General features: G+C 38.9%; 2 protein-coding genes across 4 annotated transcripts; both read left to right on the top strand.

Moving 5' to 3' along the window:
• Positions 1-1009: 1009 nt before the first annotated feature.
• cln3 (CLN3 lysosomal/endosomal transmembrane protein, battenin) lies at positions 1010-17729 on the top strand. 3 transcript variants are annotated; one of them, XM_040123872.1, is made up of 15 exons: positions 1240-1523; positions 1633-1669; positions 2914-3010; positions 3153-3236; positions 3753-3832; positions 5294-5379; positions 7439-7511; positions 8402-8545; positions 9424-9563; positions 10669-10721; positions 10809-10877; positions 11072-11127; positions 11229-11322; positions 13869-13978; positions 15148-17729. In XM_040123872.1, exons 1-15 carry the CDS (start codon positions 1469-1471, stop codon positions 15191-15193), a joined length of 1224 nt encoding a protein of 407 aa, XP_039979806.1. In that variant the 5' UTR covers positions 1240-1468; the 3' UTR covers positions 15194-17729. The 3 variants fall into 3 exon arrangements, with proteins under 3 accessions (XP_039979807.1, XP_039979806.1, XP_039979804.1); XM_040123870.1 differs by having other exon boundaries at positions 13838-13978; positions 15148-17727; XM_040123873.1 differs by lacking the exons at positions 1240-1523; positions 1633-1669 and adding an exon at positions 1010-1224 and having other exon boundaries at positions 13838-13978; positions 15148-17728.
• A 917-nt stretch (positions 17730-18646) lies between these two features.
• On the top strand, positions 18647-27470 carry LOC120785530 (serine/threonine-protein phosphatase 4 catalytic subunit B). The gene is made up of 9 exons (XM_040120325.1): positions 18647-18855; positions 19533-19832; positions 21008-21059; positions 21151-21201; positions 21894-21995; positions 22324-22497; positions 22692-22818; positions 24824-25013; positions 26502-27470. The coding sequence occupies exons 2-9, from the start codon at positions 19723-19725 to the stop codon at positions 26629-26631; spliced, it is 936 nt and encodes a 311-aa protein (XP_039976259.1). The 5' UTR covers positions 18647-18855; positions 19533-19722; the 3' UTR covers positions 26632-27470.
• The last annotated feature ends 109 nt before the right edge of the window (positions 27471-27579 follow it).

A 27579-nucleotide genomic window follows, 5' to 3' on the forward strand; every position in this document is an offset into this window, starting at 1 on the left:
TATGATGGACTGTCAGAGTTTAAAGTAGACTAGAATATTCCGGTCCACAGTAACAGCAGAATTCTCTGTTTTACACATTTAAAGACAGCTTTTGAAAGCATCTTTTGAACCATAATTGTGCCTGGTGGTAAGTTTTTGTGTTATGAAAATAGTTTAGAGCAAAGTTTAAATGTATTTAAGTATTTAAATGGAAAGTTACCAGTGTGAAATATCAGAATATAAACCTGACCAAGTATTGGAGCTCTCCCACCTGCCCTGACCCATATGAAATTATCATTTTTTGTATTATTATTATTATTATTATTATTATTGTATATCAATTTTTGGTCCATCTGCAACTCACACTATTTTCTTGAAGTCCTGTATATTGTTGCATGAGAATTTATTTTAGCCTCCCCAATTTAACATTTATAAGCAGAATAGAGACCGTCAAATTATTTATGACATGCTATACTGTAGTTTAAGATAATATGAGGACATTTGAAAGCTCTGATTATTTTTCTTATCATACATTTTTAGCGTTTATTCGTGGATTTTTTTCAACAATTATGACTCCTCATATGTAGCATCTGTAACTATGTATAAAAGGTTAATGGAAGCCTGATGGCGCAGTGTAATGTAGCTGTATATTACAGTGTGTTATAAAACAATTTTTAACTGCAGAAATCAGTCAATGGTGGGTGTAAATCACGTGTACTAATGTGTGTAAAACTCACAGACATGTCATTATATATGAAAACAACTACGTTGTATCTATTCGTCAAGCATTTTAACAGTCTACATACCACTTATAGATGCTTTATGAGAGGAGTTATCATTGTCATCAAATACATTAATAAACACTTAAAAATAACTTCGTACTTGCTTACAACCACATTTTAGTGTTTTATTTATGTTCAGTTATATTTGTTCTAAACCAAGTATTTATAGTGCTCATAAATGTTAAATAGGGGGCTTTAAAAAAAATTAGGCACAGCTGCGTCCATGACATAGAACATAGAACTGCTGAAAGCGGAGACCATGAAAGTGCCTTTTACCACAGCACACTGGGCCGGAGTTGTTTTTAGCTGGCTGCTGCAAAGCCAACGATGACACGAAAAATGAGACGAAAAGCCTTTTATTTTTCATACGACAAAACGCTGCAATTTGCATCAGAATGATAAACGTGAACGTTCACAGATAAGTTTGTATCCCGAGTCGCGACACCGAAGGGGAACGTTCAAGGTGGGTTTTGTTTCCGAGGGAATTTATTTGTATGAAACACCGTATTTCATGTGACTTCGTTAAAGTTTACAAAATTGATGAGAAAAATAAGCTACGTTCATTCAAAGTACAGCTCGCAGTCTGTTTGTGGAAGCGCATTGAGCTATTTAGCATCTAGCTTACGATGTCGCGTTTATTGTAGTAGCGTTTACTGTTGGTCAGGTGGTGCGGTTCTGTTTGGGTCCGACTGGGCTCATTTGTAAATATGGAGCAGACTGCTAGCGTCAACGCAGATCCTGTTCAACACTCTGACATTAATGGTGGGTCGGTTATCTTTCAGCAGGTTCTTTGACTTGACGAATCAATATCATATTACAAACATTATTGTTACGTGAGTCGCGAAAGGTCTTGTTTATCTATCAATTATAGGTCGTGGCACACAATGGCGGAACTGGGCTGGATTTTGGTGAGTGTTCAGTTTTTTAAACAAGCTGAAAGTTTACTTATCAAAACCGCCGACTGAACTTGGGAAGGGGCCGAACTACAGCAAGGTGTCCTAAACACCCTCTCAGCTAATGCTACCAATTTCCACGCCTGCATTTAAGGTGTAATGTAGGAAGGTGACAGGTGAGGCTGTATTATGTATAAAGTGTAAGAAATGCTGATGGTGAAACTAAACTGACGAAGCCCACAGCTTCCTCATATTGTTGCCTCGCTGTCAGCAGGGGTACGTCCACACATGCCCGAAACCTCTGTGTGATGTTAGCAATATTTAAGAAACGAAAGGCTCTTTGCAGCTCCTGACAACTTCAACAAAGAAAGAGGTACATCTAAAAAAAAATTGTTTTTCCCAAAACAGTTTCAGATCATTTTCGACTTCAATATCAATAATATTAACAAACTATTCAGCAACACAAGGAGAAAAAAAAAAAGGAATTATCTTTCTTTGTAACTAAAAGCTAACCGGTGCAATCAGGAAGAAAACGAGCTACCCCAGGGGGTTACAACAAGACTCTACCAAGTACTTATTACCTCTGCCGAGAGGTTACGTGATCACCTGCATCTGTCTGTATGTTTGTTTATTTGTCAGCAGGCTTACACAAAAACTACTGAAGCGATTTGCACCCAACTTGGTGGAGGCATGGGGCATGGGCCAGGGAAGAACCCATTTTTTGGGGGGCAGAACCGGATCATCTAGGAATTAGAATATTTTCTTTTGACGTCTGGTGTATGTTGTTTGGCCTTGGCAGAGGTCTGCGCCCTACTGAGCACATATTGTAGTTTTTTGTGAATTAGTGCTACATGCAGGGAAAGTAGGGATGGAATTAGCTTCTTTGTGTCCTATTGTCGGGTGTCAAAACCCAATACCTTCCAAGTACCAACAGAAATACTGTAGGTTAGTAGAATCTAGTGACAAAAGCTGTCCAGTATTGAAAGTTGGGATTGTTTACATGTTTTTTCTTATATATTTTCAAAACTTAGATTGTATATTTTTTAAAAAATTAATTGAGGAAAAAAATCTTGTAAAGAAAATGTTAAAACAGACACATTAAAAAGTTTGATGTGAGGCCATATTTAAAATAATGTTTATATTGCTTTTGCTGTTTTCTCAAAGAAAAAGCCCCAGTTGGTGGTTTAATGGTCAGTTATTGATACATTTGAATCTGCTTACTCTGTTTTATCTATCCCTTCTTCTCATGACTTCTTCAGGCTCCTCGGACTGTGCAACAACTTTGCCTATGTGGTAATGCTGAGCGCTGCTCATGACATCCTCAAAAAACAAGAGTCGGAAAATGCCACAGCACCCGTAAGAAGGCAAATTTGTATTTACATTTTTTTGTATTAGCAGTGATTGTTATTGCTAAGGGTTCTAACATATAAAGTCTGTTTAGATATAAAGCTGTTAATCAAATTATTCACTTTTCACCCATTTCTTTCTTTAATTGTAGACACCAGACACATTGGCTTTGGATTTCCAAGGTGGGAACAGTAGCAACAGTAGCCGTTATGACTGCAATCCTGTCTCTGCTGCGGTAAATGGAAATTCACAACACAATGCTAAATAACCTCAATCAGTCTGTATGTTGACAAAGGAATTAATAGTTTCTCATGGTGAGGTTTTGTGAAAGACGACACAATAAATATGTTGAGCATACTTTGGCAGGCATCCTAGGCCGTCATTTAGCAGTGATAACTGAGTTTTAATTTTATTTTTTATTTTTTTAAAAGCAAAAACTGAAATGAAGAAACGGGTACTGAAACTAATATGGCAATACATCTAGCAATAAAAGCACAAGAAAGGAAATTCCCTACAGCTCTCTGTACTGATGAATCCCATGGTTTTATGAGGCGAAATGTTGATTTGTAATTTGCTCACATTTTCTTACATTTACACACAAAAAAACGCAAACCAAGTAGCATATTCTGTACAGACTAAATTTAGTTCTTTTGTCCAGCTCAGGTTTGGGCATCTCAGACTTTGTTGAGGGCTAAGATTTATCAGCAATCGTTTGAGCTCTGAATGAGAGTTCTAATGCTTTTCTTCTCAGGCTGTGCTGTTAGCTGACATCCTCCCAACGCTTGTCATCAAGCTGTTTGCTCCTTTTGTAATCCACAAACTACCTTATGGGTAAGACCATGATTATTTCTTCTAACCGTGTTCATGAAAATCTTGGGCTTTGATTACAACTGACTACCATTTGATTTAAATAAAGGCCATTGGTGGATTTGATTGTGTTGAGATGAGTATTTATAGCTATTAGAAGCTGATTATTTACGGGAAGGTCCATAAGTATTTGGAAAGTGACACAATTTTAGCAGTGTTGCCTCTGTAATTAGACCAATTTAAATAAACTAAGTAACTAACTGTAACTACCTAAGTATGAGGATTATTTTTAATACTTGGGTGAAAATCCTTTGCACACAGTGAATTCCTGAAGTCTGGAACCCATGGACATCACTCAATGCTGAGTTTCCTCTCTTGAGGTTTCCTTAACCAAAGGACTTTTACTGCGAAGGCCTGCCGTAAAGGCCTTTGTCAGGCCGTTACTGTCTTCCAGGCATTTCGGTGTTACTGAGCTCACCAGTGCGTTCCTTCTGTTTAAGAATTAACCAAATTATTGATTTGTCGGCTCCTAAAGTTTCTGCCGTCTGTCTGATAAGTTTGTTTGGTTTTTTCAGCCTAATGAAGGCGTCCTTCATTTGCACAGACACGACTTTGGGCTACATATGTAGAGTTCCCATGAACAGCTACCAAATGTAAATTCAACACTTGGAATCAACTCCAGCACTTTTATCTGCTTCAGTTGTCAACTGTCCAATTACTTTTGAGCCTCTGAAAATGAGGGACTATGTATAAAAATGGCTGTATGGCCCCTTCACGGTTGATTCGATATTTTTGTTAAACCCCTTGAATTAAAGCTGAAAGTCTACACTTCAATCACATCTTGATGGCTTTGTTTCAAATCCATCGTGGTGGTGTACAGAGAAAAAATTACAAAAATTGTGTCAAATACTTATGTACCTAACTGTAAATGTCTTTTATCTCAGTTGCTTCATGTGTTGCTTTATCTAGCCTTGCAGACATTTCATTTTTAGCCACGCTGACGGTACGACTCTAGGGATGGCAAAAAAATACTAAATACAAAAATACTGTTTACATTCAGTATTAGTTTTCAGTTGCTTCTACTTGGCTTCTTTTTGTATCACTGTTAAGCTACCATCATTAAACTCAACACTTCCTTAGTACTGGTGGCCCAGATGTTTGTATCTTCCAGTAGTTCTGTGGCCGTAATCCTTACCATTGCTGGTGGGATTTTACTTTAATAAAATGTGTGAAGTGTAGAGTTTAATTGAATGTATCTTAGAAGTGATTTTTAAATAAAGGCAACATTGTCTCCCTCTATTTGTTTGTGCTGGCTATTTTATTTTTTTTATTTTTTGAATAACACCTTTGATGTTTATTTTTAATGTCACTTTAAGTGACATTAATATTAATCTACAAATAAAAACATGGTTGTTTATTGTTTTTGTACTCCCTAAACACTACTACATTACAAATTTTGTGCCTAATTTCTTTCTTTAATTCCAGTATCCGAGTGTTGTTCTGTGCCATCATGGCGACAACAAGTTTCATCCTTGTGTCTTTATCTTCAGCGGTCTGGATCAGCATTCTTGGTAAAACCACATTTTTAAAGATCTGTTTCTCATATCAGTGGTAGCTTTTATCATTGTTGATGGAACTGACTCTCGTCAAGAATTCAGATGATGGATTAGCTGCAGTTTAAAACTTTTGATTCGGTCTCATTTCCTGTCATCTTATCTCAATGGCAGCAGCTGCGGTTATTCCACAGAAATTTGAAACCATTTTAGTTTTATCATGACCCCCTGCTAAAAATATTTATCACCATGCTTTTTTGCCGGATCAGTAAACTGATGTTCAGAGTCATATATTTTCATATTTTTTTCGTTGATACTCTTTGAAAACGGTGTGTATCAAAAGACTTCTCGTTAGACTTCTAGTCTAATTAGATTAACTAAGCATTCAGTTACAGGACAGACATTTTTTATTACACCATATTGCGGGAAACAGAGTGACTTGATGCTGAGGTCCTTGTCCTCCTCCTCACCACATTGTGATGCTGTTCACAAAAGGACAGCATCACAACATCTCCAGTCAATATTGTCATCATGTCTAACATGACAGGGCACACACCTCTGCTGTTGGCAGAAATGTGTATCACATCACCTTGTGCTCAGTCTCATTGAGGACATGGACCCTGCAGGTCCCAGTGACCCAGTGAGCCCAGGCTCCTGGTATGGCAAGGCCGATTAAATCCGATACAAGGCCCCGTGGTGAAAATTAGTTATACGCCCATGTTTAAAACCCTGTTCCTCCCACTATATAGATAGCCTATGGGCTATCTATATAGCCCCGAGGTAAATCTCTTACGAGTTTGAGACCTTCAAAGGAGGTAAAACAGATGGTGTCAACCTAAGGCCCCTATAATCAGAATCAGAATCAGCTTTATTGGCCAAGTATGTTTGTGCATACAAGGAATTTGACTCTGGTTTCTAGAGGCTCTACTTACACACTCTAATAACAATGCTCACAATGTACAAACAGTATTAACAACCAAAAGGACTGTGTTCAAAATCTCACTCTGTTTCCTGTAGAGTTTTCACTTTTTTATTTCTGAGTGTGTCATTTATCCTCTATATATTGCCCTCAGAGACCCCCACAGTAGAATAAAAAAGTGTCTATAGCATGTAATGCAATGCATTCATGTTATTGATGAAAAAAATTACAGTTGTACAAGTCTACAGCTTTCAGTGATAACACAAAATGACGATGATTAATAAGTGTCTGAAATCTCAATTGACTGCTCACTACATTGTAAACCTTTCTTCCAACTACGTCAGTTAAATAGTAAAAGTGAACTTACGTCACAGTGATATTACAGGTTTTACATTAGACTGTTCATAATGGAATTTGAGCAGCAATAATTTGATAATGCAACAGGCTACAGCAAAACTACTGAATCAGAAATGAAGATGTCACCAGTAAGGTATTAAATTGAAATCACCAGTAAGTAAATGCTCATGATTCTGAGAGACCAGGTCAAATCCAAAAACTAAAAATACAAATTAGCCCCTGCTGAGCAATTGTAAAGTACAGGGGCAGAGGAGAAGTAACATGATTGGATCTAATTATTATAACAGTCTATAAGGGGTATATACAGTCCGTTGTCAATTTATTAGGAACACCCAGCTAAAACTGATGCCGTCTAATACAGCAGTCCTACAATAAATCCTCCCCTCATGAAGGTTTCAGTGTTCAGCTTTTGTTGAAACAGTGTTGATCCAACTATATGATCATTTTGGAGGTTGTAGTCTGTGGTGCTGTTGAACTGCATTGCGTTATGTTCACAGGTGTTCCTATTATTTCGTCCACCCCATTCAAATCAATGAGGGTAGGCTAAATAACAGACATACCTCTCTGTATAATGCAATACAGTTCAACCGCACCACAAACTGCATCCTCCAAAATGATCATATAGGTGGATCAATGCATCTTTGACATAGTTTCAACAAAAGCTGAACAGTGAAACCTGCATGAAGGGAGGATTTATTCATCCATCATTTACTCATCTACTAATTCATGAGAACTCTAAAAGCATCTCTGTCCTTCCCAATTTCAGTCACTTAGTTTGCTTGTCTGCCACTGTGATTGTAGGAGTGATCTTTGCCAGTATCAGCTCAGGACTGGGAGAACTGTCCTTTCTTTCTCTCACGGTCTTCTTCACTAGGTAAACACTTCATCTTTTTCCATTTTTCCATGAACTTAAGCAGATGACAAAATTTGAATAGAAAGGGGCTTGAACAGTGGGACATTATACAATATGTATTAAATAGGAACCATTTCAAAACTGAGAACATAATCAAAGGACATCCAGCATTTGTACATGTTTTCCCCCATTACTACAAATTGTAAATGCTCTGCATTAATTATGTTTTCACTTTTTGTCCTGCTTTCCAGGCAAAGTTTTTTAATTGCTTCGAGTTGTGGTTGTATGGAAGCCTATTTCTGCCAGAAAAAGGGGGAAAAAAAGGTTAATAGATTAGATAACATACATTTAAATGAGTGTATTTTATCAGTTTGACTCAGTATCTAACAATTCTGACTTACTATCCTATCATTTTGACTTAATGTAAGAGTTTTTATTTTTATTATTCCTGACTTTTCATCCATTTCTTTCGTTCCCTGTCAGAAATGGGCTTCCATAGTCTGTGAGCCGCGGCTATTTTAAAAATACTTCCTATTTCGAAACTTTGAGGAAAATCTGACATCCCTGATTTCCAAATTGTGCCAGTAAATTTGTTTTTGGCGCTTGAAATCCCTGATGTTAGAGCTTAATTGAATGCACCTTCAAGGAGGAGGCTTCAAAACAGTCCCTCCTTGCAACGGCAGCACCATTTCACAATAACATAACCACAGTTGATTCTCTCTATCGTGAACTTAAACCTTTGGAAAACTTGAAACTTGTCAGCAATGATGTCAAGAACCTGCTAATGACCTAACAAACCACGTGTGTGCACGTATGTGTATTTCTCTTGTTGGTGTTTTTGTAACTATTGTTTATTAAATATAGAATGATGTGTCTAATGATTGTGAACCTTGGTTTTGTGCCTGCCTCAGGGATGTACTAGGAGGTTGGGGCTCAGGTACTGGTGGCGCTGGTGTTGCTGGAGCCTTCCTCTATTCAGGCCTCACCCAAGCTGGCCTGTCACCCCAAATTACACTTCTCATTATGCTGGTGGTCCCATTTGCTATGTTGATTAGGTAAGAATGGAAGCAGAAAGACAAGAAAATTCTGTGTTTCTTGTCTTAACTAATCAACGTTATTCATTTCCCTTTAGTCTCACCTTCTAAGGACTGTAATGTTAAATGTATAAACCTGCCAGGAATAATTTTTACCATCCACAATACAACCAAACTTTAGTTAATGTTTAAAGGCATGTAGAAACAATTTACGGAACAATTTTAATATGAAATCTTCTTTGTCATCGGGATCTTCCAACTTTGTTCCCCGGACATTAAAGATCTGATTAGGATTAATATATAATAATATATAACTCACTGAGCACATTGCCAGTTTGCGCTGGTTAGGTGTTGTTTACACTGTATTTCTATAGACGTGGGCCACCTCACCTGAAATAGAGACTAGCCCCATGAACGTCAGGAAAAATGTATAAAGGCTTTTGAAATAAAGCATTAACCTTTAGGGAAAAAGAGCAGAGGTACTATTTCACACTGTAAATGCCAATTAAATGGCATTTACACTGTGCAATATGGCTATAGTTTAGACCATCATCTACTAACCAAATTGGTGATGAGATGAGTCGTATCAGGATCTGGATGGTTGACTTCCTCTGCTTCTCCCTCTGCCAACAATTTCTTGGGGGTACACCATGGAAACTAGTAACCATATTCGTAGTATGGCTTGTTATGGATTTAAAGTACAGCTGAGGCATATAGTTTTGCAGGTCATAAACAATAAACCAAGTATTTTGCCTGATGTTGGTGCTAGATGCAGAGTCAGTGCATCACTAAAGTTATTACTCCTGGTTTATATATATTATATCTACAGTTATATTTCCTGGTTCTTATTTCTTTTCTTATACCAACATGTTGCTCTACTCCTTACCATCCATCACCAGCTATTTCTTCCTGCTGGTTCCTCCACCTTCCTTACCTCAGTGGAAGAGCATGGAGACAGAATATACAGCTGTGGGCTCAGAGGAGAGACAGGGGCTGATGGATGGTTCAGAAGAAGAGGGGCTGGAGAAATCAACCCCAGGTACGTGTCACAAACTCATCACGCATTAAGAATTATAAGTAAGTAACATTGAAAATATTTTAACATAAAAAAATACAGCGACCAAATCCAGGAAAAGCAGATTTGTTGGTTGCTGAATAGGCTAATCTAACACCAAATTTTTTATAATACTTGCTAATGTGCAATGGATTCATTTGGAAGACCATAATCAGCTAATGATGAGAACCCGTGTCATTTTTCCATATAAAGGGGGTGAGAAAATTTTGGTTCAAACTTTGCTTTTCGGCTCGTAAAAATAACTTGCAGTTTTGAAGATATACTTATTTGCTCTATTTCCTAGAGTGAGATGAGAATATTGATATCAGCTTCATGTCTGTGGTCAGTACGGAGCTGGACTCAGGACATTACTGGCCTAGATATAAAGATAAAGAAGAAGATTAAGACTGGAAGCAGTGAGATATAGCTAACCCGGCTCTATCCAAAGTTCAGATACACAGCAACCAACATCTCTACAGCTCACTAATTAACACGTTGTGTCTCATTTGTGTTATCTGTACACAAACAGAGATATGAAGATGACAAATTATGTGCTGAAACTATTCCTTGGTAGCCAGGGGCAGTGACCTTGTCAGTAAAAAGCTCCACCAAATAACCCCCCCTAAAACCACAAACTGTCATTTTTACATTTCTCTTTATGCACAGGTTGAAGAAAAAAATGCAGCCTCTTGAGCAGTGTCGGTAGGAGTACTGTTTTAGCTTCAGACAGATTTAAACTAGCAGTGCTCCCCTGCTTCCAGCCTTTATGCTCAGCTAGGCTAACCACATCCCGCCTCCACCTCTGGACCTCTTTGGGTCTTAATGAATTATATATGGACTATGATGTGACCAGACCACCAGCAAAGTTTTCTCTTGTAAAATAGGGTGAACCAGCAGTGTCTGAATTAATGTGACACTGATACCACAATGAAGCCACCCATTTGTAATTTGTAATTTAGAGGAGATTGCTGATTTCCTGTCCCACAGCGCCACACTGTTTCTGTGAATGAACTGTAATACTAAAGCACTGCTGTTGAATAACTTCTGAATAACTACACAGACCATTTTCTCTTCCCCCTGAATGTAACAGAGGACAGAAGCACTGGACCTCTCACATTCATAGAGAAACTACATGTCATCAAAGTAAGTGTACTCTTCATTATACGTCAGGCTTGAGTAATCAAGTATTTGTGTGGTTACACGACTGTTCCTCTTGATTCTTATGAACAGGGCTTGCTGAAGTTTGTGTTTCCCCTCGGACTGGTCTACTTTGCTGAGTACTTCATCAACCAGGGGTTGGTAAGTTCTCTGGTGCTATCTGGCATCACGTTCATCTTACTGCATGTTGTTAAAACCTTCTGCTTTAGGCTGTATGGAGTTTCGAGATTTGTAATTTTCCTGTATTTAGAGCCCATTTAAACATTTCAAAAACACTGCTGGTATTTCAGGTGAATATATTGAAACTGAAATAATGCAGATGTTTCCTCCTCCAGATGGAACTCCTGTATTTCCCAAACTTTTTCCTGTCCCATGCAGAGCAGTATCGCTGGTCAGTTAACCTCACTGGAATAATATTGTGAAGGAATTACTTTATTCAAATTGTCTAAGGATGTAGACTTCAGTCTTGTTATTATTTGTGTGTGTACTCAGGTACCAGACACTGTACCAGTTTGGTGTGTTGGTGTCTCGATCCTCCCTGTGCTGTGTGAAGATCAGGAAACTGTGGGCTCTCTCTTTGCTACAGGTGAGATATAGAGAAGAGATTTTTTTTTTTTTTTTTTTCCCCTTCAACCATTATGTTTTCATCAAAACGTGAGGATGTCTGGATTACATTTTCCTAAAATGATCATATTTCCAAAATGTTCACTGCTAGTATTTTTTAGTTGGATATTCCTTTAATTACTACACATGGCAACTAAATTACGGTTTAGATCACACAACTTAAAATTATTTTCCTGAGGTTGAGTAAAGGTTAAATATTAAAAAAGTAAAAGATAGGAGCTTGATAGGTGCAGTAATTACCTACAGTTTATTAAGTAAAAGTACATTATATATGTTTGAAACATAATAGACCAAAAGTGTGTGCAGTCAGTGTGTACAAACAATAACATAGGACTATGGGAATGGGAAGTTCAGAATTTTTTGTTCTGTTGTAGTTCTTATAATAGGTTTATAGTAGTTTTATAGTAGTTCTTATAGTAGTTGTATAATAATTGTATTACCTGATTCCCACTGTCATGATGATATCACATGGCTGATTAGCTGCAGAACACTGCGCCACCTATTGGCTGGCTTGATTAATACCTCTAGTGAGCAGTTGGCAAGGCTAAGGCTTAGAGGTAGAAATTACTAATCACTTTGCTACATTGTTGCTGACAATGTAGTTTTTTTCCCTTTTTTCTAAGCTAAGCATTTCCATCATCATTCAAATGTACTTCGTTATGTACAACAGCAAGTGAACACAACACTGTTCAAACCATCCCCGACATTCAGCGCTAATCCTGACGGTCTGTAGTTCTGTATGTTGCTGATTCAAACTGTTACGTTCAGTTCAGTACAAAACTAGGCCTGAACAAGCACTGTTCATACGGTTAATAGCTCAGCAGCCACCTATTTGCAACACAGTTATCACGTCATGATCGTTTCTGTGGCTTTCGCTGTCCCTGATCATAATAAGCTTATGATCAGGAAGTACCATACTGTGTATCATGTGCTGGCAACAGCGCCCCCAGGCACCAGTGAGGAGCTCCGCTGCTAAAAGCTACTGATTCATTCACTGACAGTTGATCTATTCAGTTTGAGGACTCGGGCCACATTTCCGTGGGAGCGGAACGACCAGCTCATGCAGCGCTCCAACTGTTTGGTATTTTTCTGAGCCTGAAATTCTCTGTGCCTGTCTGCGTGGTATTTTGGTGCCAAGCACAGAGCACACGGTTCACAGGTGGGAGGAGAGGCGCAAACAGGTGGGCGGTTCATTCAAATCAGGCAGCACAAAGAGAGTTGTTGGTATTTTGGTGGAGAATGTGTCTTAGGCATTGCACTGAGAATACACATCTCAGAGCCACTGTCTGTTTCTGGTCCAGCGTATATCTGCTGCCACTTAGTTGATTTTATCAACAAAAGCAAACTAAATACTTAGAGCAAATGAGTAGCAATAACAGAATAATGCTTAAAATGGAAATAAACCATTTAAATTGGCATCAGAAAATAACATGTTTCATTCGCCTTTAGAGTGTTTATTTTGTACCTGTGTAGATATTGTTACTCTTTTTTAATCTGACACACAACCAAGAGTATTGCGCTGAGCAAACAGACTTATTCTCATGCCTCTTGACCGACGGTGAGTCTAGTGTCTCTCTCTCTCATCTTTTATCATGTGTATTGATATTTCATTTTATATAGTACATTGGTTGGAGACCGGAGATTGTCCGTGTGAGACGTGTTCACACCACCCGGACAATATTCCGTCTGGTTTAGGCAAGAGGTGGCGCCTGGGTGGAGCATGGAGGAGGCAAGATAGAAATGTCATCAACATACACACACTCGCTCGCTGTGGATTCTCCGGACGATTACCTTCTGAATCCACACAATGGCTAAATAGCACATTACACAGACTTTGTACAAGTGAGCTGGAGGGGTAAAGTCCATGGTTCAACTGATACGTGCATTTTCGTTCAAACATACAGCTCCTCTGGGTAATGTTTAGTGATTGAAGAGTCTGATACTCACTGAGGATCTCTAGATTTACCCCATTTGTTATATTATTGTTATCACCTTAACTATTTCTGCTAAATGTGTTATCATTATTTGGAATTATAATTATTGCAAGTCTCTTTTTAGTTAGTCCTGCATGCTGATTTCCCCTTTGTATTTCCATTTTATTTTGTTTCTATAGAACCACGCACCTATCCTCATCACCAAGTTGTTAATAAAAAAGAATTCAGTATTGTGTCCCGACTGACACTCAGTGGAAAATGTCCAATATGCACCAGCTTTAAAACAGAATATTGATTACTCACTTTAAATAGTAATAGGTACAGAGAGCAGTAGAAAATATGCTTGAAATTGCCAAATCTGTATTACAAAAATGAGCTACAAAGCGTGGTTTTCAGATTGTTTGCCAAAGAGCTGCATTTGATAAGGTGTCGCATTCCTGCTGACCCATCTGTTTTTCAGTGCAGTTAGTTTGTGTCTTGTATGAAAGTGCTGATTGCCAGGCTCTGTGTTTTTCCATCTGCCCTCCTCTCTGACCTCCACAGGTGGTGAATGCAGCTTTGCTTCTATCTGCAGTGCGTTACCAGTTCCTGCCTAGTGCCTGGCTGGTGTTGGCTATTGTCCTCTATGAGGGTCTACTGGGTGGAGCTGCGTATGTCAACACCTTCTACTTCATCAGCAAGGAGGTCAGGTCAACTTTCTGTCATTTGGGGTCTCCATGTGTCATGAAAAGCAGCTGGGCTGAACTGTAATCCCTTTGGTGATCCCTTACCTTATGTAGCACCATCATCAGATGAAAATTTCAATTTGTCCAATACTTTGGCTTATGACAAAACATTTACAAAACTAATGACATTCCTGTCAGCCTGAGCTGTAATTTGTGTTTAGTGCAGTCCAGCAAATGTTGGCACGCTAATACTCTAAACTAAAGACAGTGAACATAGTAAATATTACCTGGTAAACATCAGCATGTTAGGACTGTCATTGTGAACCTATTAGCAGGATGACATTAGCTTTTTTGCTCAAAGCACCTCTATGGAAAAGTACAGCCTCCCAAAGCTGCTAGCATGGCTGTAGACAAAAAAGCATCAAAATGCTCAGTAGAGTAGAGTTTATATAGAGTAGTGTATATAGTGTAGATAGGGTATCTTTTTGTGCTGCTTCTTCATAAAAGAAAGTAATATCAAAATATGAACATAAATGCCCATTAAATTAAATTAAATTGTAAACCAGAATTAATTGTATAGGCCTAGGCTACCTATATTTGTGGCAAGTTGACAGCGCCTCCTTAATTCTTGGCTGATGAGCTGGGCTGTATTTGTTATGGTTGCAGACGTTAGCTCAGGGTGAATAACGTTAACGTGGTTCCTCAAATTTGTTGGATTACCAAAGTTTTCAATTTTTGTCTGGCAGATTTTACACACAGTGTACATCTTGTCCATTTCATGCTTCCCAGTAAGTTCATAAAATCCGAAATGTGCCCAGATGTCCGCTTTCAAAATACTGGGTGCGTTTTTTTTATCGCTTGCGGCTGATGTCTGCCTCACCCTGCCCTATGTAAAAAAAAAAAAGCGTAAACGTGAAAGTAAAAGTAACCTTAGCCTAACATTTGCCCACAATTCAATTCAACAGAGCGATGCTGCAAAATGACGACGTGACTTTACAACTTGATTGTCCAGCCGAGGTTGGAAAATCAACAGTCGACATTAGTAGGCTATAATTTTGTGTAGGCTGCAAACTCCTTAATGTGTTCTGTCACTGTATGGATGCAGAGGTCCGCATCGCGATGAATCTTAGAATTGAGAAATTACCACACCTGTAGTGACCATCCTGACTTCTCTCTTTTCGCCCGCAGACTGAAGACCGACAGAGAGAGTTTGCCATGGCTGCTGCCAGTGTAGGGGACAGTCTGGGCATAGCTCTGGCTGGACTTGCTGCTTTCCCTGTCCACAGATACTTCTGTTACCTGTGACCCAGCCCACACACTGACCAGCAGGATTTCTCAACAAGATGTGGGTGCGCTCCATTTAAGGTTTTTTTTTTTTTTTAGGTGAAATGAAAAATGCTGACGTTACTCCAACATAATACTGACTCAACGAAAAGTAATGCAGAGTCCTTGTTGTGGCCCACCGGTCCACCAGCCCACAGAGGTTTTTCCCAGTATGCCCGATGGTTCTGTTAAATTTCATTGTTAATGATAAAACATTGCTCTAAGCAGCAGATAGGTCTATGGGACGCTTCAATAATGCCAATCACAGCAGCTCCTCTCAGAAATAACAGACAGCTTAATGAGCCGAGACTTTAACAGGAAACTTTCAGTTCCCTGAATATTAGCTTACCTCACCCCATGAACACGGCATGCCGCATTCATCATACAGCATCCCACATCTGCTACCAGGGGCAGGGTAAAATATCTGTTTCAGGAAACACTGAAAGTCCTGTCAGTGCATGAGTGTGCACACTTTTAGTAAACAGTCATACCTGTGGGCTACACATTGTAGAGCCAAGATGTGCTTCTGTTTGTTAAATTCATTTGTAACGCAGCTGCATTTGTTTGCATTTTCATGCTGCGCCCAATACTGCCACTACTGTAAATACTGTGTGCATAAGTCTTGAGATCTTTGATAGAGTTCAGGAAGCACTATGAGGACAGCCACTATGCTCCAAATGATCTGAATGGATCCACGTTAAATGTGAATGGAACAGCTCACCGGTGTGTAGAAAATGCACAGAGGGTCAAGTTAAGTACCATTAAATCCTGCATGGAGTCGTTTTGAATATGTAGTCAGTCAAGGATAAAGGCAGGCAAAATTTAAAAATGTGGGTACATTACAGATACCTGTTACTGTAGTATGACTGAGGCGTTCAATGTAGGAAATAAAGCACTTAATACATTCTACAAACAGTACTGGAAGACAGTATCGGTAACACTCAGTCTCTAATTTAGCCCAGCACAGACTACAGTTGTATTTTGAAGGAAACTTTGATGGAAAGTATTCAGAAAGAAAGAAAAAAGAAGCAAAGAAGAAGAAAACATAGGAAACCAAGCCTAATCGAGCTTTTCTTTTCTGGTTTGAGGCATTCACATTGACTTAAACTTGTGTACAGTTTACTGGGACTGTTGGAAGCCAGTCACATCAACAGTTACTGTCATATTGCTGAGTGTCCGCTGGACAATACAAAAAGTCCCAGTAAAATGTGGAAGAGAGGACGATGTCGCCTTTAACATGGTGAAGCTCGTGTTTAGCAAACTGGCAAATGAAAAGCTCTTTTGGAAAGATAAGGAGCCAATCTGCTACTGGCTCAAAGTAAAGTAAAAGGCTCTCGACTCAACTAATTTTAAATATGTAGGAATCAATTCTTTGGACTATTTGGGGCAGCAGAGATCAGGACGTAAAAACAACACTCACATGTTGTCACCTTACAAAGTTGACATGTTGAGACCAAAGGGAGAAAATGGCAAATGCCTTTTGCTTGTAATTAAGCAACAATGTTCCAGCTTTAAATTCAATTAAATTGAACGACTTCTTACGGTTTAACATGAATTTCTTCTAACTATGTTGACTCCTGGTTCATATAGTATCTAGTCGTCATGGTATTGAATACTCAATAGCTTTAATCAACTGGGCTGATGTATGGATGCACTTTGGATCAAATGGCATCGTCTGAATATTTAACTATGTTTCACAGCTGATTTAATTCTAAAGAAAGAAAGAACACTAGTTCCCACATTGGACTCTTGACAGCTCTGAAGTTCCTTGAACTAAAATGTTTCTGAATGACAGGACAAAAATCATAAAAATATAAATCTTCTCATTTTCAAAAATTACACCTACTCTATCTTTGTGCTATTGCTAATGCTAATTATATGAAACTTGAAGTCAGTGAAAAGGTGTAATAGCAAAAGATCCACAACAATAGGAACATGTTTTAGGTATGCCTGTTATGACTGTTAACATCACCAGGGCATTTTGCCTTAGTTGTGCACTATTTTGCTCATGTTTTGCTCAAGTTTTTCCCCTTTTTTTGCAACATAAATCTCAGTTTTCGTGCTTTCTCAAAGTATTGCAGGTAAACTTGGTTTAAAATTTGATTTACTAATAGTAGTAATTATTACGATAATAATCAAGTAAGAGCCAGCGCAGTTTTCGTGTCCTGATATACTTTGTCCATATACACATCATTTTCTCAAACATTGTGCACATTCCTACTGAAATTTTTAACCACCGACATTTTATATGTTCCAGCTGCTATTGAATCGTCAGAACTTTTACAATTTGATGATACTGTTATGAGCATGTGCTATTTTGAACAGATTTTTACATAATTTAAATATTTTGAGGTTTACTGTTGATTTAACTACATTAGCTATTATTGCATAATTGATTTTTTTTTTTTTTAAGGCACAGACAAAGCATTAAAATGAATATCATTGTCTTGTAAATAAAACTATATAAATACATTTTGAAGTGCATTATAAAATGAGGTCTTTTATTATAAAGTCATAGAAGAGAATACTTTGACTGTACTGTAATTTAGTCTCCTGGTCATTTGAAACTACCTGGCATGGTGTATGCACTTTAGCTATAGTGTTTTACAATGTTAGTGTTAATGAGTCACTCGAGTCCAGCACATATTATCTGTCTGCAACCTAAATGCCTTAGATTTTCATTCAAAAGCATTTAGCTCTAAAATAAAACTGAGGATAGGTATTTTCATTAGGGCTGTCATAACTGGTATTTTACAGTCAATTTGCAAGCTATTTTCTCGATTAATCATCTCATCATTTGGTCCATGAAATATCATGAAAAATGCCCATTTCAGTTACCTGAAGTGCAAGGTGACGACTTCAGATTGCGGGCTCAAAAACCCAAAAATATCACTTAAGATGGTGAAAAGTAGCAAACCCCACAGTTAAGAGACTGAAACCAGGACATAGTATTTTTGCTTGAAAAATGACAAATGATTAATCAGTTATTAAAACTGCCGAATAATTTTCTGTTTAATCGACTAATTGATAAGCTTATTTCTTTAGCACAAGTTTTCTTGTGAACTGATTGAGTTTGGTGAATAATGTGGTTGAACACCTACAAATTACCATTTGTCTTGCGTTTTAGATATAAAAGAAATCCTCTAAACATGTTTTAAAACACATACAAATACTGAATAGTAATTTGTGTCAGATATATTTGTTCCAGATAAAAAAGTTCAATTTCCTTCTTAAAAAAACCCTTTAAATGTCATCTCTCCCATCTACTGAAAAAGTCCTGAATCTAAGAATATAAAAAATTCTTCATTTCAAAATGTTTAACGGCGACGCGGACTTTCATTTATCATTTCTCTTGAGTCCCAAGTTTTCCCGTGTTTCCCGTGCAATGCGCGTTCCCTACACCGGAAGTTACAGCCAAGTCGTTAGTGTTCATGAGCACGGCAGGAGCGAGTGTACCGGCAAAGACCGGGGAATGAAGAGGAGCCGGTGAACGGCGAAAAGAACACACAATCCACGGAATGAAACACGCCGATGCGTGTTTCTTCTCAAAGTTCAGCTACCACTCACTTAACGGTAATTACTTTTACTTTTGTTTCATCGATTTAGCGGCGTGTGAATCGTTTTGATATATCTCGCTAGCATTAGCTAGCTTGCTCACGAAATTAGACGAGAAGCGCTAACCAGTGTTGACGCCGTCTGTTCAAGTTAGCCAGGTGCTCCGAGAGCCGTGGTTTGCAAGCTAACACAGCCTTTCGTCAACTAACCTAAATGCATCACTTAATTTAATTGTAACGCTAATAATGTATAGTTGTTCGGCAGCACTTGGCAAACATTAGCGGTAACCTTCAGGGCAACTTCCCAAACAAAATGGTTGGCTTAAATTATCAAAAATTTAGTAGTTCGTTGACGTCGTTAGCTGAGATGTAAGCTAACGTGCTAATGGTTAGCTTAACGTTAAGCTACGCCCATAGGCCCCACATTCCTTGACGAATAACGTCAGTTTTGTTTGGCACACTCTTCATCTGTATTCAGTGTAAATAAACGAAAAATATAATGTGAGTTTCTTATTAAATGATCCTAATCGTCCAGTTTGGAACCAGTTTGAGGAAACTCAGGTCGAAGTTATTAAGCAACAAATGTTACCTAAACATGTTTCTTTGGTTACGTGAATGTTGTCGCGTTGTTTTGGTGTTTATTCAGGTTCGTTGTTACATCACTTAGCTGATAACTGTATTTTTTTCTCTTTACAGTTCCTTATTCTGAGCATCCTCATAGTAAGACTCTGAAGTACAAGAGTTGAAGAGCCGTGTATAATTCCGGGGAAGGGAGACTGTTGTGACTGTCCGCGCCGTTGCCTGGAGAAGAAAGAGCCTGGTAGTTTAGTGGCCCTGGTGTGTGAGAAGAGGAGTGTGTGACCATAGTGTGTAAGCAGCTCTCCCTATGTGTGTGACAATGGGGGACATCAGTGACCTGGACCGACAGATAGAGCAGCTCAGACGCTGTGAGCTCATTAAGGAAAATGAAGTCAAAGCACTGTGTGCCAAAGCCAGGTAATGGTTCATAATACAGACACACAAAAAAACGTTGTTTGCGATGCTAAATATATACAGCAGTTTCATCAGACCATTTGAGTCCTGCTAGATACATCCATTCATGTAGGTAGCAAAACACACACACTAATCTTAATAGTGTGCTGTTATTGAGATTAGTACAATACGATCAACATGCTTCAATAAAAATTTTGGGACCACATTTTGCATTTATTACATAGCTGACAGTGGATAGATGACAGGAGATGAAGGGACATGTACACATAAACACACTGACAGGCATCAGTCATACTGCACTGAAATGGAAGAGACAGACCAGAAATTAAACAAAACTAGGTTAAAAAAAAAAGCATATGACTGGTGTGCGTATATTCAATGTAAAAATTGAGGGCATAGTTGAAAACCATTGTGTAACCGCTGTAAACAACTACTTTCAATGGAAAGTTCCTAAAGCCTTCTTGAGAAGTAACTAAATGTTGCCTGATAACTAATCAGTATATTTTTAATATCATCATGTTGTATTTGCATTCCCCTAAGTGTCAGCCGTTTTCAGCCTTTTTTCTGTTTGCTTCTCTCCTTCTCTCTGTGCTCACATATGCAGTTACTTAATACAGCAGAGTTCACATAAAGCTGTCCTCATTTACTTGCTTTTCTGTTTCTGCTGTCAGACAACGGAACAAGCATGAAAGAGTGACTGAAACGTGGCCCATTAAGACGACATGTTAACCAGCAGTCACTTCCACGCCATTTCAAAGCTGCTGCTCTAGTACTAAAATCCTGATTTTATAACCACGATGTCGACAAAATCTGACAAAATCCCCATACATATAAGTTGAGAACAACAACTGTGCTGTGATTTCGGCTATATTTACTTGCAAAATGATCCCTCAGAAAGAAAGTTAGAAGCTCATTCATATGTGTGTCAGCTGCCATGGGGTCAGTTGAATGAGATGCTCATAGAGGTGTGTCTGTGGCGTGGGGCAATACTGGCAACTCTCTTTTACAGAAAGTAGCTAAGGTCACCAGAACGTCCACAAATTACTCTATAACTGAAAGTAATTACCAGCTACACTTACTTCATATGCAGCTTGCCAGTCCTAACCTTCAAAACTTTAGTAGAACTAAATAAAAACTCAGGAAATCATATTTTATTATGTATGTGTATGTATTTTCAGAGAGATTCTGGTTGAAGAAAGCAATGTCCAGAGAGTAGACTCTCCTGTCACAGTAAGTAACATTTTTTGACAAATTCTTTGCTCAGAATTTAAATAAAGTTAAATAAGTGTGTTAAATTTGTTTCTCCTAATTTTCCTCATAGGTGTGTGGGGATATACATGGTCAGTTCTATGACTTGAAAGAGCTATTTAGAGTAAGTATCTATCTGCTGTTACACACTGCTCAATACAGACTAAAGTTTGTTGGTCATGCTGGATGCCTAACGGATAAATCTGGTATTTAGTCTAGCCCCTGTTCTCCTAGTATGATAATGGTGTGTGGAATATTTTCCCTTACTTCACTGCAGCTGTCAGCACTACCCTAAAAGACACCCATACAGGTCCAAAAAGAGTTTAAAACACAATTTTAATGCAGACACACTAACTGCAGTTGGACTTGTCTTTGATAGCTGCATCTAATTTTAATAGCCTATTTGATGTAGCATTGTTCACCCTGTGTGCTGGATGCTAGATTTCTACAGTGTTCAAATTATAATGAACAAAAAGGAAAGGAGGGTCATTTTTGTTTGGGTTTTTTTTTTTTCCAGTTTGGAAGGTTTTCTAATGAGTTTAGTTAGTAGAGTGCCAACATGTAACTTGACTATTTGAAATAAGGTATAGACCGATCTCATTGCATTGTGGGGATTTGTAGGGACATGCAGTGGTTGTCCGATAGACTCTGTTGTAAGGCAGAACTCCTTACAAACTGTTGCTTGGTCAAGTTTGATACAAGTTGAATCCCACTGAGAATGGTGGTGAGGTTATTCATTACATTGATGTGTTTTTTACGTAAATTCTATATTATCGGATGGTTAAACTGCTTGTTAATAATCTTTCCACCTTGCAGGTTGGCGGAGATGTCCCAGAGACAAATTATCTCTTCATGGGCGACTTTGTGGACAGAGGATTCTACAGTGTGGAGACTTTCCTTCTTTTGCTAGCTCTGAAGGTACACGAGAATTTTAGTCCATGTCCACTGCTGATCTGCACCAACCACCTCTGGGTTGGCATACGTGGAACAAGTGTGCATTTAGTAAACAGATCAGAAGAGAGCAATGAATATCTGAATTAAATTCTATTAACGTTGGTCTGGATAGAGCTCCACGAATAGGATTTGTCCCACTTGTTTTTTGCCACTTAACAGGAGCCCCGTGTGTTACCTGCAAATGCAGATTTCATTCATCTTTTCGGGGTTGTCATGGAATTTAATTTCTGCACATGCATTTAAGGAAATGCACGAGGCATCCTCACATTTTTGCCTCTGCTGTGCTCCTAAGGTGCGTTATCCAGACAGGATAACCTTGATCCGAGGAAACCACGAGTCCCGGCAAATCACCCAGGTCTACGGCTTCTACGACGAGTGCCTCCGCAAGTACGGCTCAGTCACTGTCTGGAGATACTGCACCGAGATCTTTGACTACCTGTCCCTGTCTGCTATCATTGATGGCAAGGTGAGATGCATTGTCCAGTACTCTTTGTGACTTTGATGAAAATGGAAATTAATGCACCAAATTCAATGACATGCAAATTTTTTTCTTAGAGGTGTCGCTGCTCTAATATCTGGTTGAGTAACTTGACAGTCACTGATGTATTGTTATATCTGGTCCATCATTTGATTTGTTACATTCCTCTTTCTGTCCTTCAGATCTTCTGTGTACACGGTGGCTTGTCTCCCTCCATCCAGACTCTGGACCAGATTCGGACCATTGACAGAAAACAGGAGGTGCCCCACGATGGACCCATGTGTGACCTCCTATGGTCCGACCCTGAAGGTATACAGGAGTCTCTCGGGCATTTTAAACACTGCATCATCAACTCATGCTTATTTATGTTCAAGGAAACAGTTTTTGACATGATGGAGGGCAAACTGGCAGCAGTGGTGGAATTGTAGTTTGATATACACAAGTACGGTCGTGCAAAACCTGGAAAAGTCATGGACTTTCTAAATTGCATTTTCTAGGCCTGGAGAACTTTTGTATAAATGTGAAATCCTGAAAGGTTTTTGGAAGTCATGGAAAATACTTGCATAGATATTTCAATTAAATTTAATGAATGTCAGTTTTACATATAACCTGTGTATATATTATATCAGGCAGACAAATGATCACTTGGGTATGATGGTCACAGGTGTAACAGACCAGGGTAAAAAGCTACATTGTCTTGTGTGGAGTGTCATGCATTCTACTTCGTGGGCTACACTTATACAATATACTGTATGCCAGGGCTTTGAAAAGACAACGCAAAATGTGGATTGTGTGGAAAAACCTTCAGCATTTGGACAATGGGACAGGTGGCAGGTCTGATGTCCACTGAAAGTTATGAGTCTTCAACTAACCTGTGCTTCAGCAGACAGAAATTAGACATTTTATTCATTTTTTCATTTTGGGTCTTCAGTTATGCAATTTGAGATGGTTCTGTGTCTCTCTTTCTCACACATGCACTTTCTTGCCTCTTTTGTTTGACCCTGAAACTTTACATTGTTGAAAGAGATGCCCCCATAAAGCAGCTTAATCAACACTGGGTGAAAACAATATTGGCAGAACAAAGTGTATACTTTCATTTTTATATAAAGCTATTGACTCTGGCTGTAGACTGTTGTGAACTGCCTTTTAAGATCACAGTAACACTATGTCAAATGCTTTGCTAGGCAACATCCAGCTAAAAAGGAAGGGGTTCACAAGGGTCGGCCAGCAGTTTTGTGATTCTGAAAAATTTTAAAACCAGGAAATAGACATTTCACCTATAGCTGTTAATCTCAAGAGCATGAAATAGCAAAGCACTCTGCTACATAATTTTAAAACGGTGCATAGCGCTCTCTTTCACATACAAAGACTGCTTCTCTCCTCGTGTCACAGACCCGTTGTACCGCCATTGTCTCTCTCCCACTCCATCACTCTTACCTGTGAGTTCTTTGTATCTCTTAATTTTCTGTGTGGATTTGGTCACATTTCGTCTCTGGTCTTCTCTCCTGTCCCCTGAAGCTGTCCCTTGGACTCCGGCTACCAGCTTCACCATGGCTAATATCATTGAGGTCCTCATTTAAATCCTCTTTTCCTCTTCCTACCATTGGTTGATTTGGACTGCCAGAATCTCAAAAATATGATTATACATATAAAATTACATTTGTGTGGTCCTCATTGAGAAGCTATTTGTCCTTTTTTGGTTGGTGGTGGTGGTTACACAGATAAGCCTAGCTCCGAACTCTCCAGTCGTCATAGCTGTCCGGTTAAGCTGTCCAGTTACTAAAAGTTACTCCACACCCTTGAGCCAATCAGAATCCAGAATTTTTAATGGCCATGGTTCTGCAAACACGTATGTTTGTTTTCAGATTTAAACATACTACACACAAGGAAGCACAAACGGCACAAGATGCACTGAGCAGGTTTTTCCACCAGTGTTTAAGTTCTTTCGGTTGTTGGTAGCCAGATGGTAGCCCTTTTCAAAAGGGAAAAAAAAAAAATCAAGGTGACGTTCCTGTCATTAATTTCTAGTATGTTAGGTAAACTGTATGGTGGAACTGGGTGATACGGTGGAGAACCATATCACAAAATTAATTTAAAAAAAATGGAAATATCTATGTAAATCACAATATGGCTAACTGATTTTCAGTGCAGTGAACTGTTTTTTCTGTTATGCTTTACATCAGACCACATCCTTCAAATGTGCTTTAAACATTAATTTGAGTAGCAAAAGTTTTCTAAAAGTCAACCCCTAATCCTGATGATGCCTTTTAAAATCAGATCTTCACCTGACGGATTTTTGTCTCCCTGCTCGAAGACACCACAGGGTGGGGAGTGAGTCCCAGAGGTGCTGGATACTTGTTTGGAAGTGATGTGGTCGCCCAGTTCAACGCTGCCAATGACATCCACATGATCTGCCGAGCACACCAGCTGGTCATGGAGGGCTACAAGTGGCACTTCAACGAGACAGTGCTTACTGTGTGGTCAGCACCCAACTACTGCTACAGGTAGATGGTTACAGTAAAGCTCAAGTAGTCACTGTTTAATGTGTGTTATGCGCTTGAGTAGTGGTCAAATACGTGTGTGGGGGTCTAATGGTAATCAGTGACCCTCTTTGTACAACACCGTTCTATCCTTTTTGAATGGCATTAGGGAACTTATTTTCCACCCACCATGTGTGGTCCAAGCTCGAAGCGCTGAGTCGGTCTGTTCACTAGCAGCGATCAGCCTGATTCAGAGCATGAATTATTCTCAGAAATGCCTTATTTACATAGTGGCATAGGTTGTAATGAATCAACCAGTCAGTCGGGCTATGTTGGTTTAGTTTTAGGTTATGACATTAATCCTATCAGCCAATGTGTAAACATTCCTCAAAAAATAAAGCCTCGCAAGACACTGCATATTATCACATAAAGAAGTGACTTAAATTCAGGGCAGAGGTTCTGTGTAAGGCGCCTTCTCAGGGTGCACGAGAGAGCGGAAGGCAAAAACAAGTAGTTAGGTATTGTAGTTTGGCTGCTGATCTGGCCTGCTTTTAACAGCATGGTCAACAGCTGGAGCTGCAGTTACGATGCACAGCTCACAGAGGCAGTTAAGGTACTTGAAAACCTTGAGTACCCAATTGCTGCACTTTGCATAAAAAAAATCGGACTCGGAGTTATAACTCCATCGAATCCCATACATGCTACGCATTTTTAGATTTCAGTGTTACTTACTCTTCCTGAGGATATCACTATCTTGACTAAATGTCCTTAATCCACTTAGAAATCATAGAGAAAAGACTTAGCTTGCAACTCCAGAACTGGCCTTAGAATCATCAGGGTTTAAGTTTTCTTCAGTATTACGGTAATCCAGTTACCTTTTACATCCGTGGATACAATGCAAACAGGGACTTCTACTAGCTAATTGATATACTTTTAATGGTGCCGGTTTGTCAAAATGGAAACAAATATAGGCTTAAACAACAGGAACAAGTTGTAATCCACAGCTAACTCATTGAATCCATGGCAGCATTACACTTCCTGTTTACATCTCCCAAAGCATTGTGGGACTGTTGTTCCAGAACTGTAGTTCTTAAACTTAGAGCATGATAGACAATAGATTTTGTCATTCAGATTATTATTCTTTAATAACTGTTTTCATGTTGCACTATGAAGGCTCAGGATGTCCCATCAACATGGTTCTTATATTCTTGCAACACTGACCCTCTCCTCAATCCATTCATAAACAACACGTAGTGTATTTGCCCGTTTGGACACTTAATATGTGAGCTGTGAGAACTACCTGGTTTGATATCTCAGCAGGTCCAGGTATTTTCGACCACTGAAATGGCCAACATTAATACAATTACAAGGCTAGTTTTACATCAGACTCTAGTTTGAGAAAATCTGCTTTGGAAAAGAGCGGTGTGTTGTTTCATCCTCCAAATTTCTTTTCTGTTACCTGCGATTATTTGAATATCGTAACCAGTTTTTTGCCTCTCTCTGGACATTCAGATGTGGCAACGTGGCGGCCATCTTGGAGCTGGATGAGCATTTACAGCGAGAGTTCATCATATTCGAGGCAGCACCTCAAGAGACCAGGGGCATCCCCTCCAAGAAGCCAGTAGCTGACTATTTCCTGTGAAGTCTTTGAGCATACAGCCATGTTGTGTTGAAACCTCCGGTACCATTTCACACCTGCCGCACTCCATCCTGCTGCTGGACGGTTCTGTCAGTCTGAACTCACAGCAGTTAGACAGAAACCCTGCCAAACCCTCTGAAGCTCCATACAGCTTCAGCTTGAAGAGCTGGATTTTTGCCGTACTGCCCAAGCCTGACAGAGCAGTCACTGTGAAAGGTGTAGGGGTGAGGTTGACACTGGGCCCATGACTGTTGTCACTTCTCTTCAGCTATATAAGATGGTCATTTTCTTTCTGCCCTCAGCCTCCTTCCATTTCCATCTGCTGTCCTCCTCTCTCACTCTCTGTAGATACGACACTTTCCCTCCTTTCCTTGACTTAACCTCCACCACACTTGTAGTATTTTTTTTTCATGATGAACATTGTCATTTAGTTTTAAAAGTATTTGGAAGGAGTTAATCTCTTTTGTTTTCCAAAAACCTGCAGATGTAGGAAGTTTGACAATTTTATCATTTGAGGAATTCCTTCAGTGCATATGTTTTTTGTTTTTGATTTTTGAATATTTGTTGCTGCCAGGATTAAATGCAAAATGACCAATCTCCCCACCCTGTTTTTGCTCTTACGTTTCTTTTTAACTGTCATTTGTCATGTGAGTCACTATTTAACCCAGTGCTGCTGCTCAGCACCATCACAAATACCATTAATGTAATGACTCCCAGTAGGAGTCATTACATTCACCGTTGTTTTCTCTCAATTCCTTTTAATCTAAAAAATCCTTCCTAAAAATCTCTGTAGGTCTGTCAATTTTGATATTGTGAGAATAAAGTTTTTGTATTAATGCTGATTTATTTTCAGGTGTGATTTAATGATGCATGCATTCTGACATGATTGTAACTGTAAAACTTTATTTTTGATCCAAAAGTCATCTGAGCTCAATTCCGCCATGTACATAT

The sequence above is a fragment of the Xiphias gladius genome, chromosome 3, assembly GCF_016859285.1.
Source record: "Xiphias gladius isolate SHS-SW01 ecotype Sanya breed wild chromosome 3, ASM1685928v1, whole genome shotgun sequence".
Classification (NCBI taxonomy): Eukaryota; Metazoa; Chordata; class Actinopteri; order Istiophoriformes; family Xiphiidae; genus Xiphias; species Xiphias gladius.

Bases quoted from the DNA above. Each gene is read 5' to 3' on its own strand.
- LOC120785530 (XM_040120325.1), top strand. From the start codon at position 19,723: ATGTGTGTGACAATGGGGGACATCAGTGACCTGGACCGACAGATAGAG. The intron at 21,060-21,150 runs GTAAGTAACATT...TTTTCCTCATAG, and splicing joins GAGTAGACTCTCCTGTCACA to GTGTGTGGGGATATACATGG. The intron at 25,014-26,501 runs GTAGATGGTTAC...CTGGACATTCAG, and splicing joins GCACCCAACTACTGCTACAG to ATGTGGCAACGTGGCGGCCA.
- cln3 (XM_040123870.1), top strand. From the start codon at position 1,469: ATGGAGCAGACTGCTAGCGTCAACGCAGATCCTGTTCAACACTCTGAC. The intron at 1,670-2,913 runs GTGAGTGTTCAG...TGACTTCTTCAG, and splicing joins CGGAACTGGGCTGGATTTTG to GCTCCTCGGACTGTGCAACA. The intron at 11,323-13,837 runs GTGAGATATAGA...TGACCTCCACAG, and splicing joins GGGCTCTCTCTTTGCTACAG to GTGGTGAATGCAGCTTTGCT.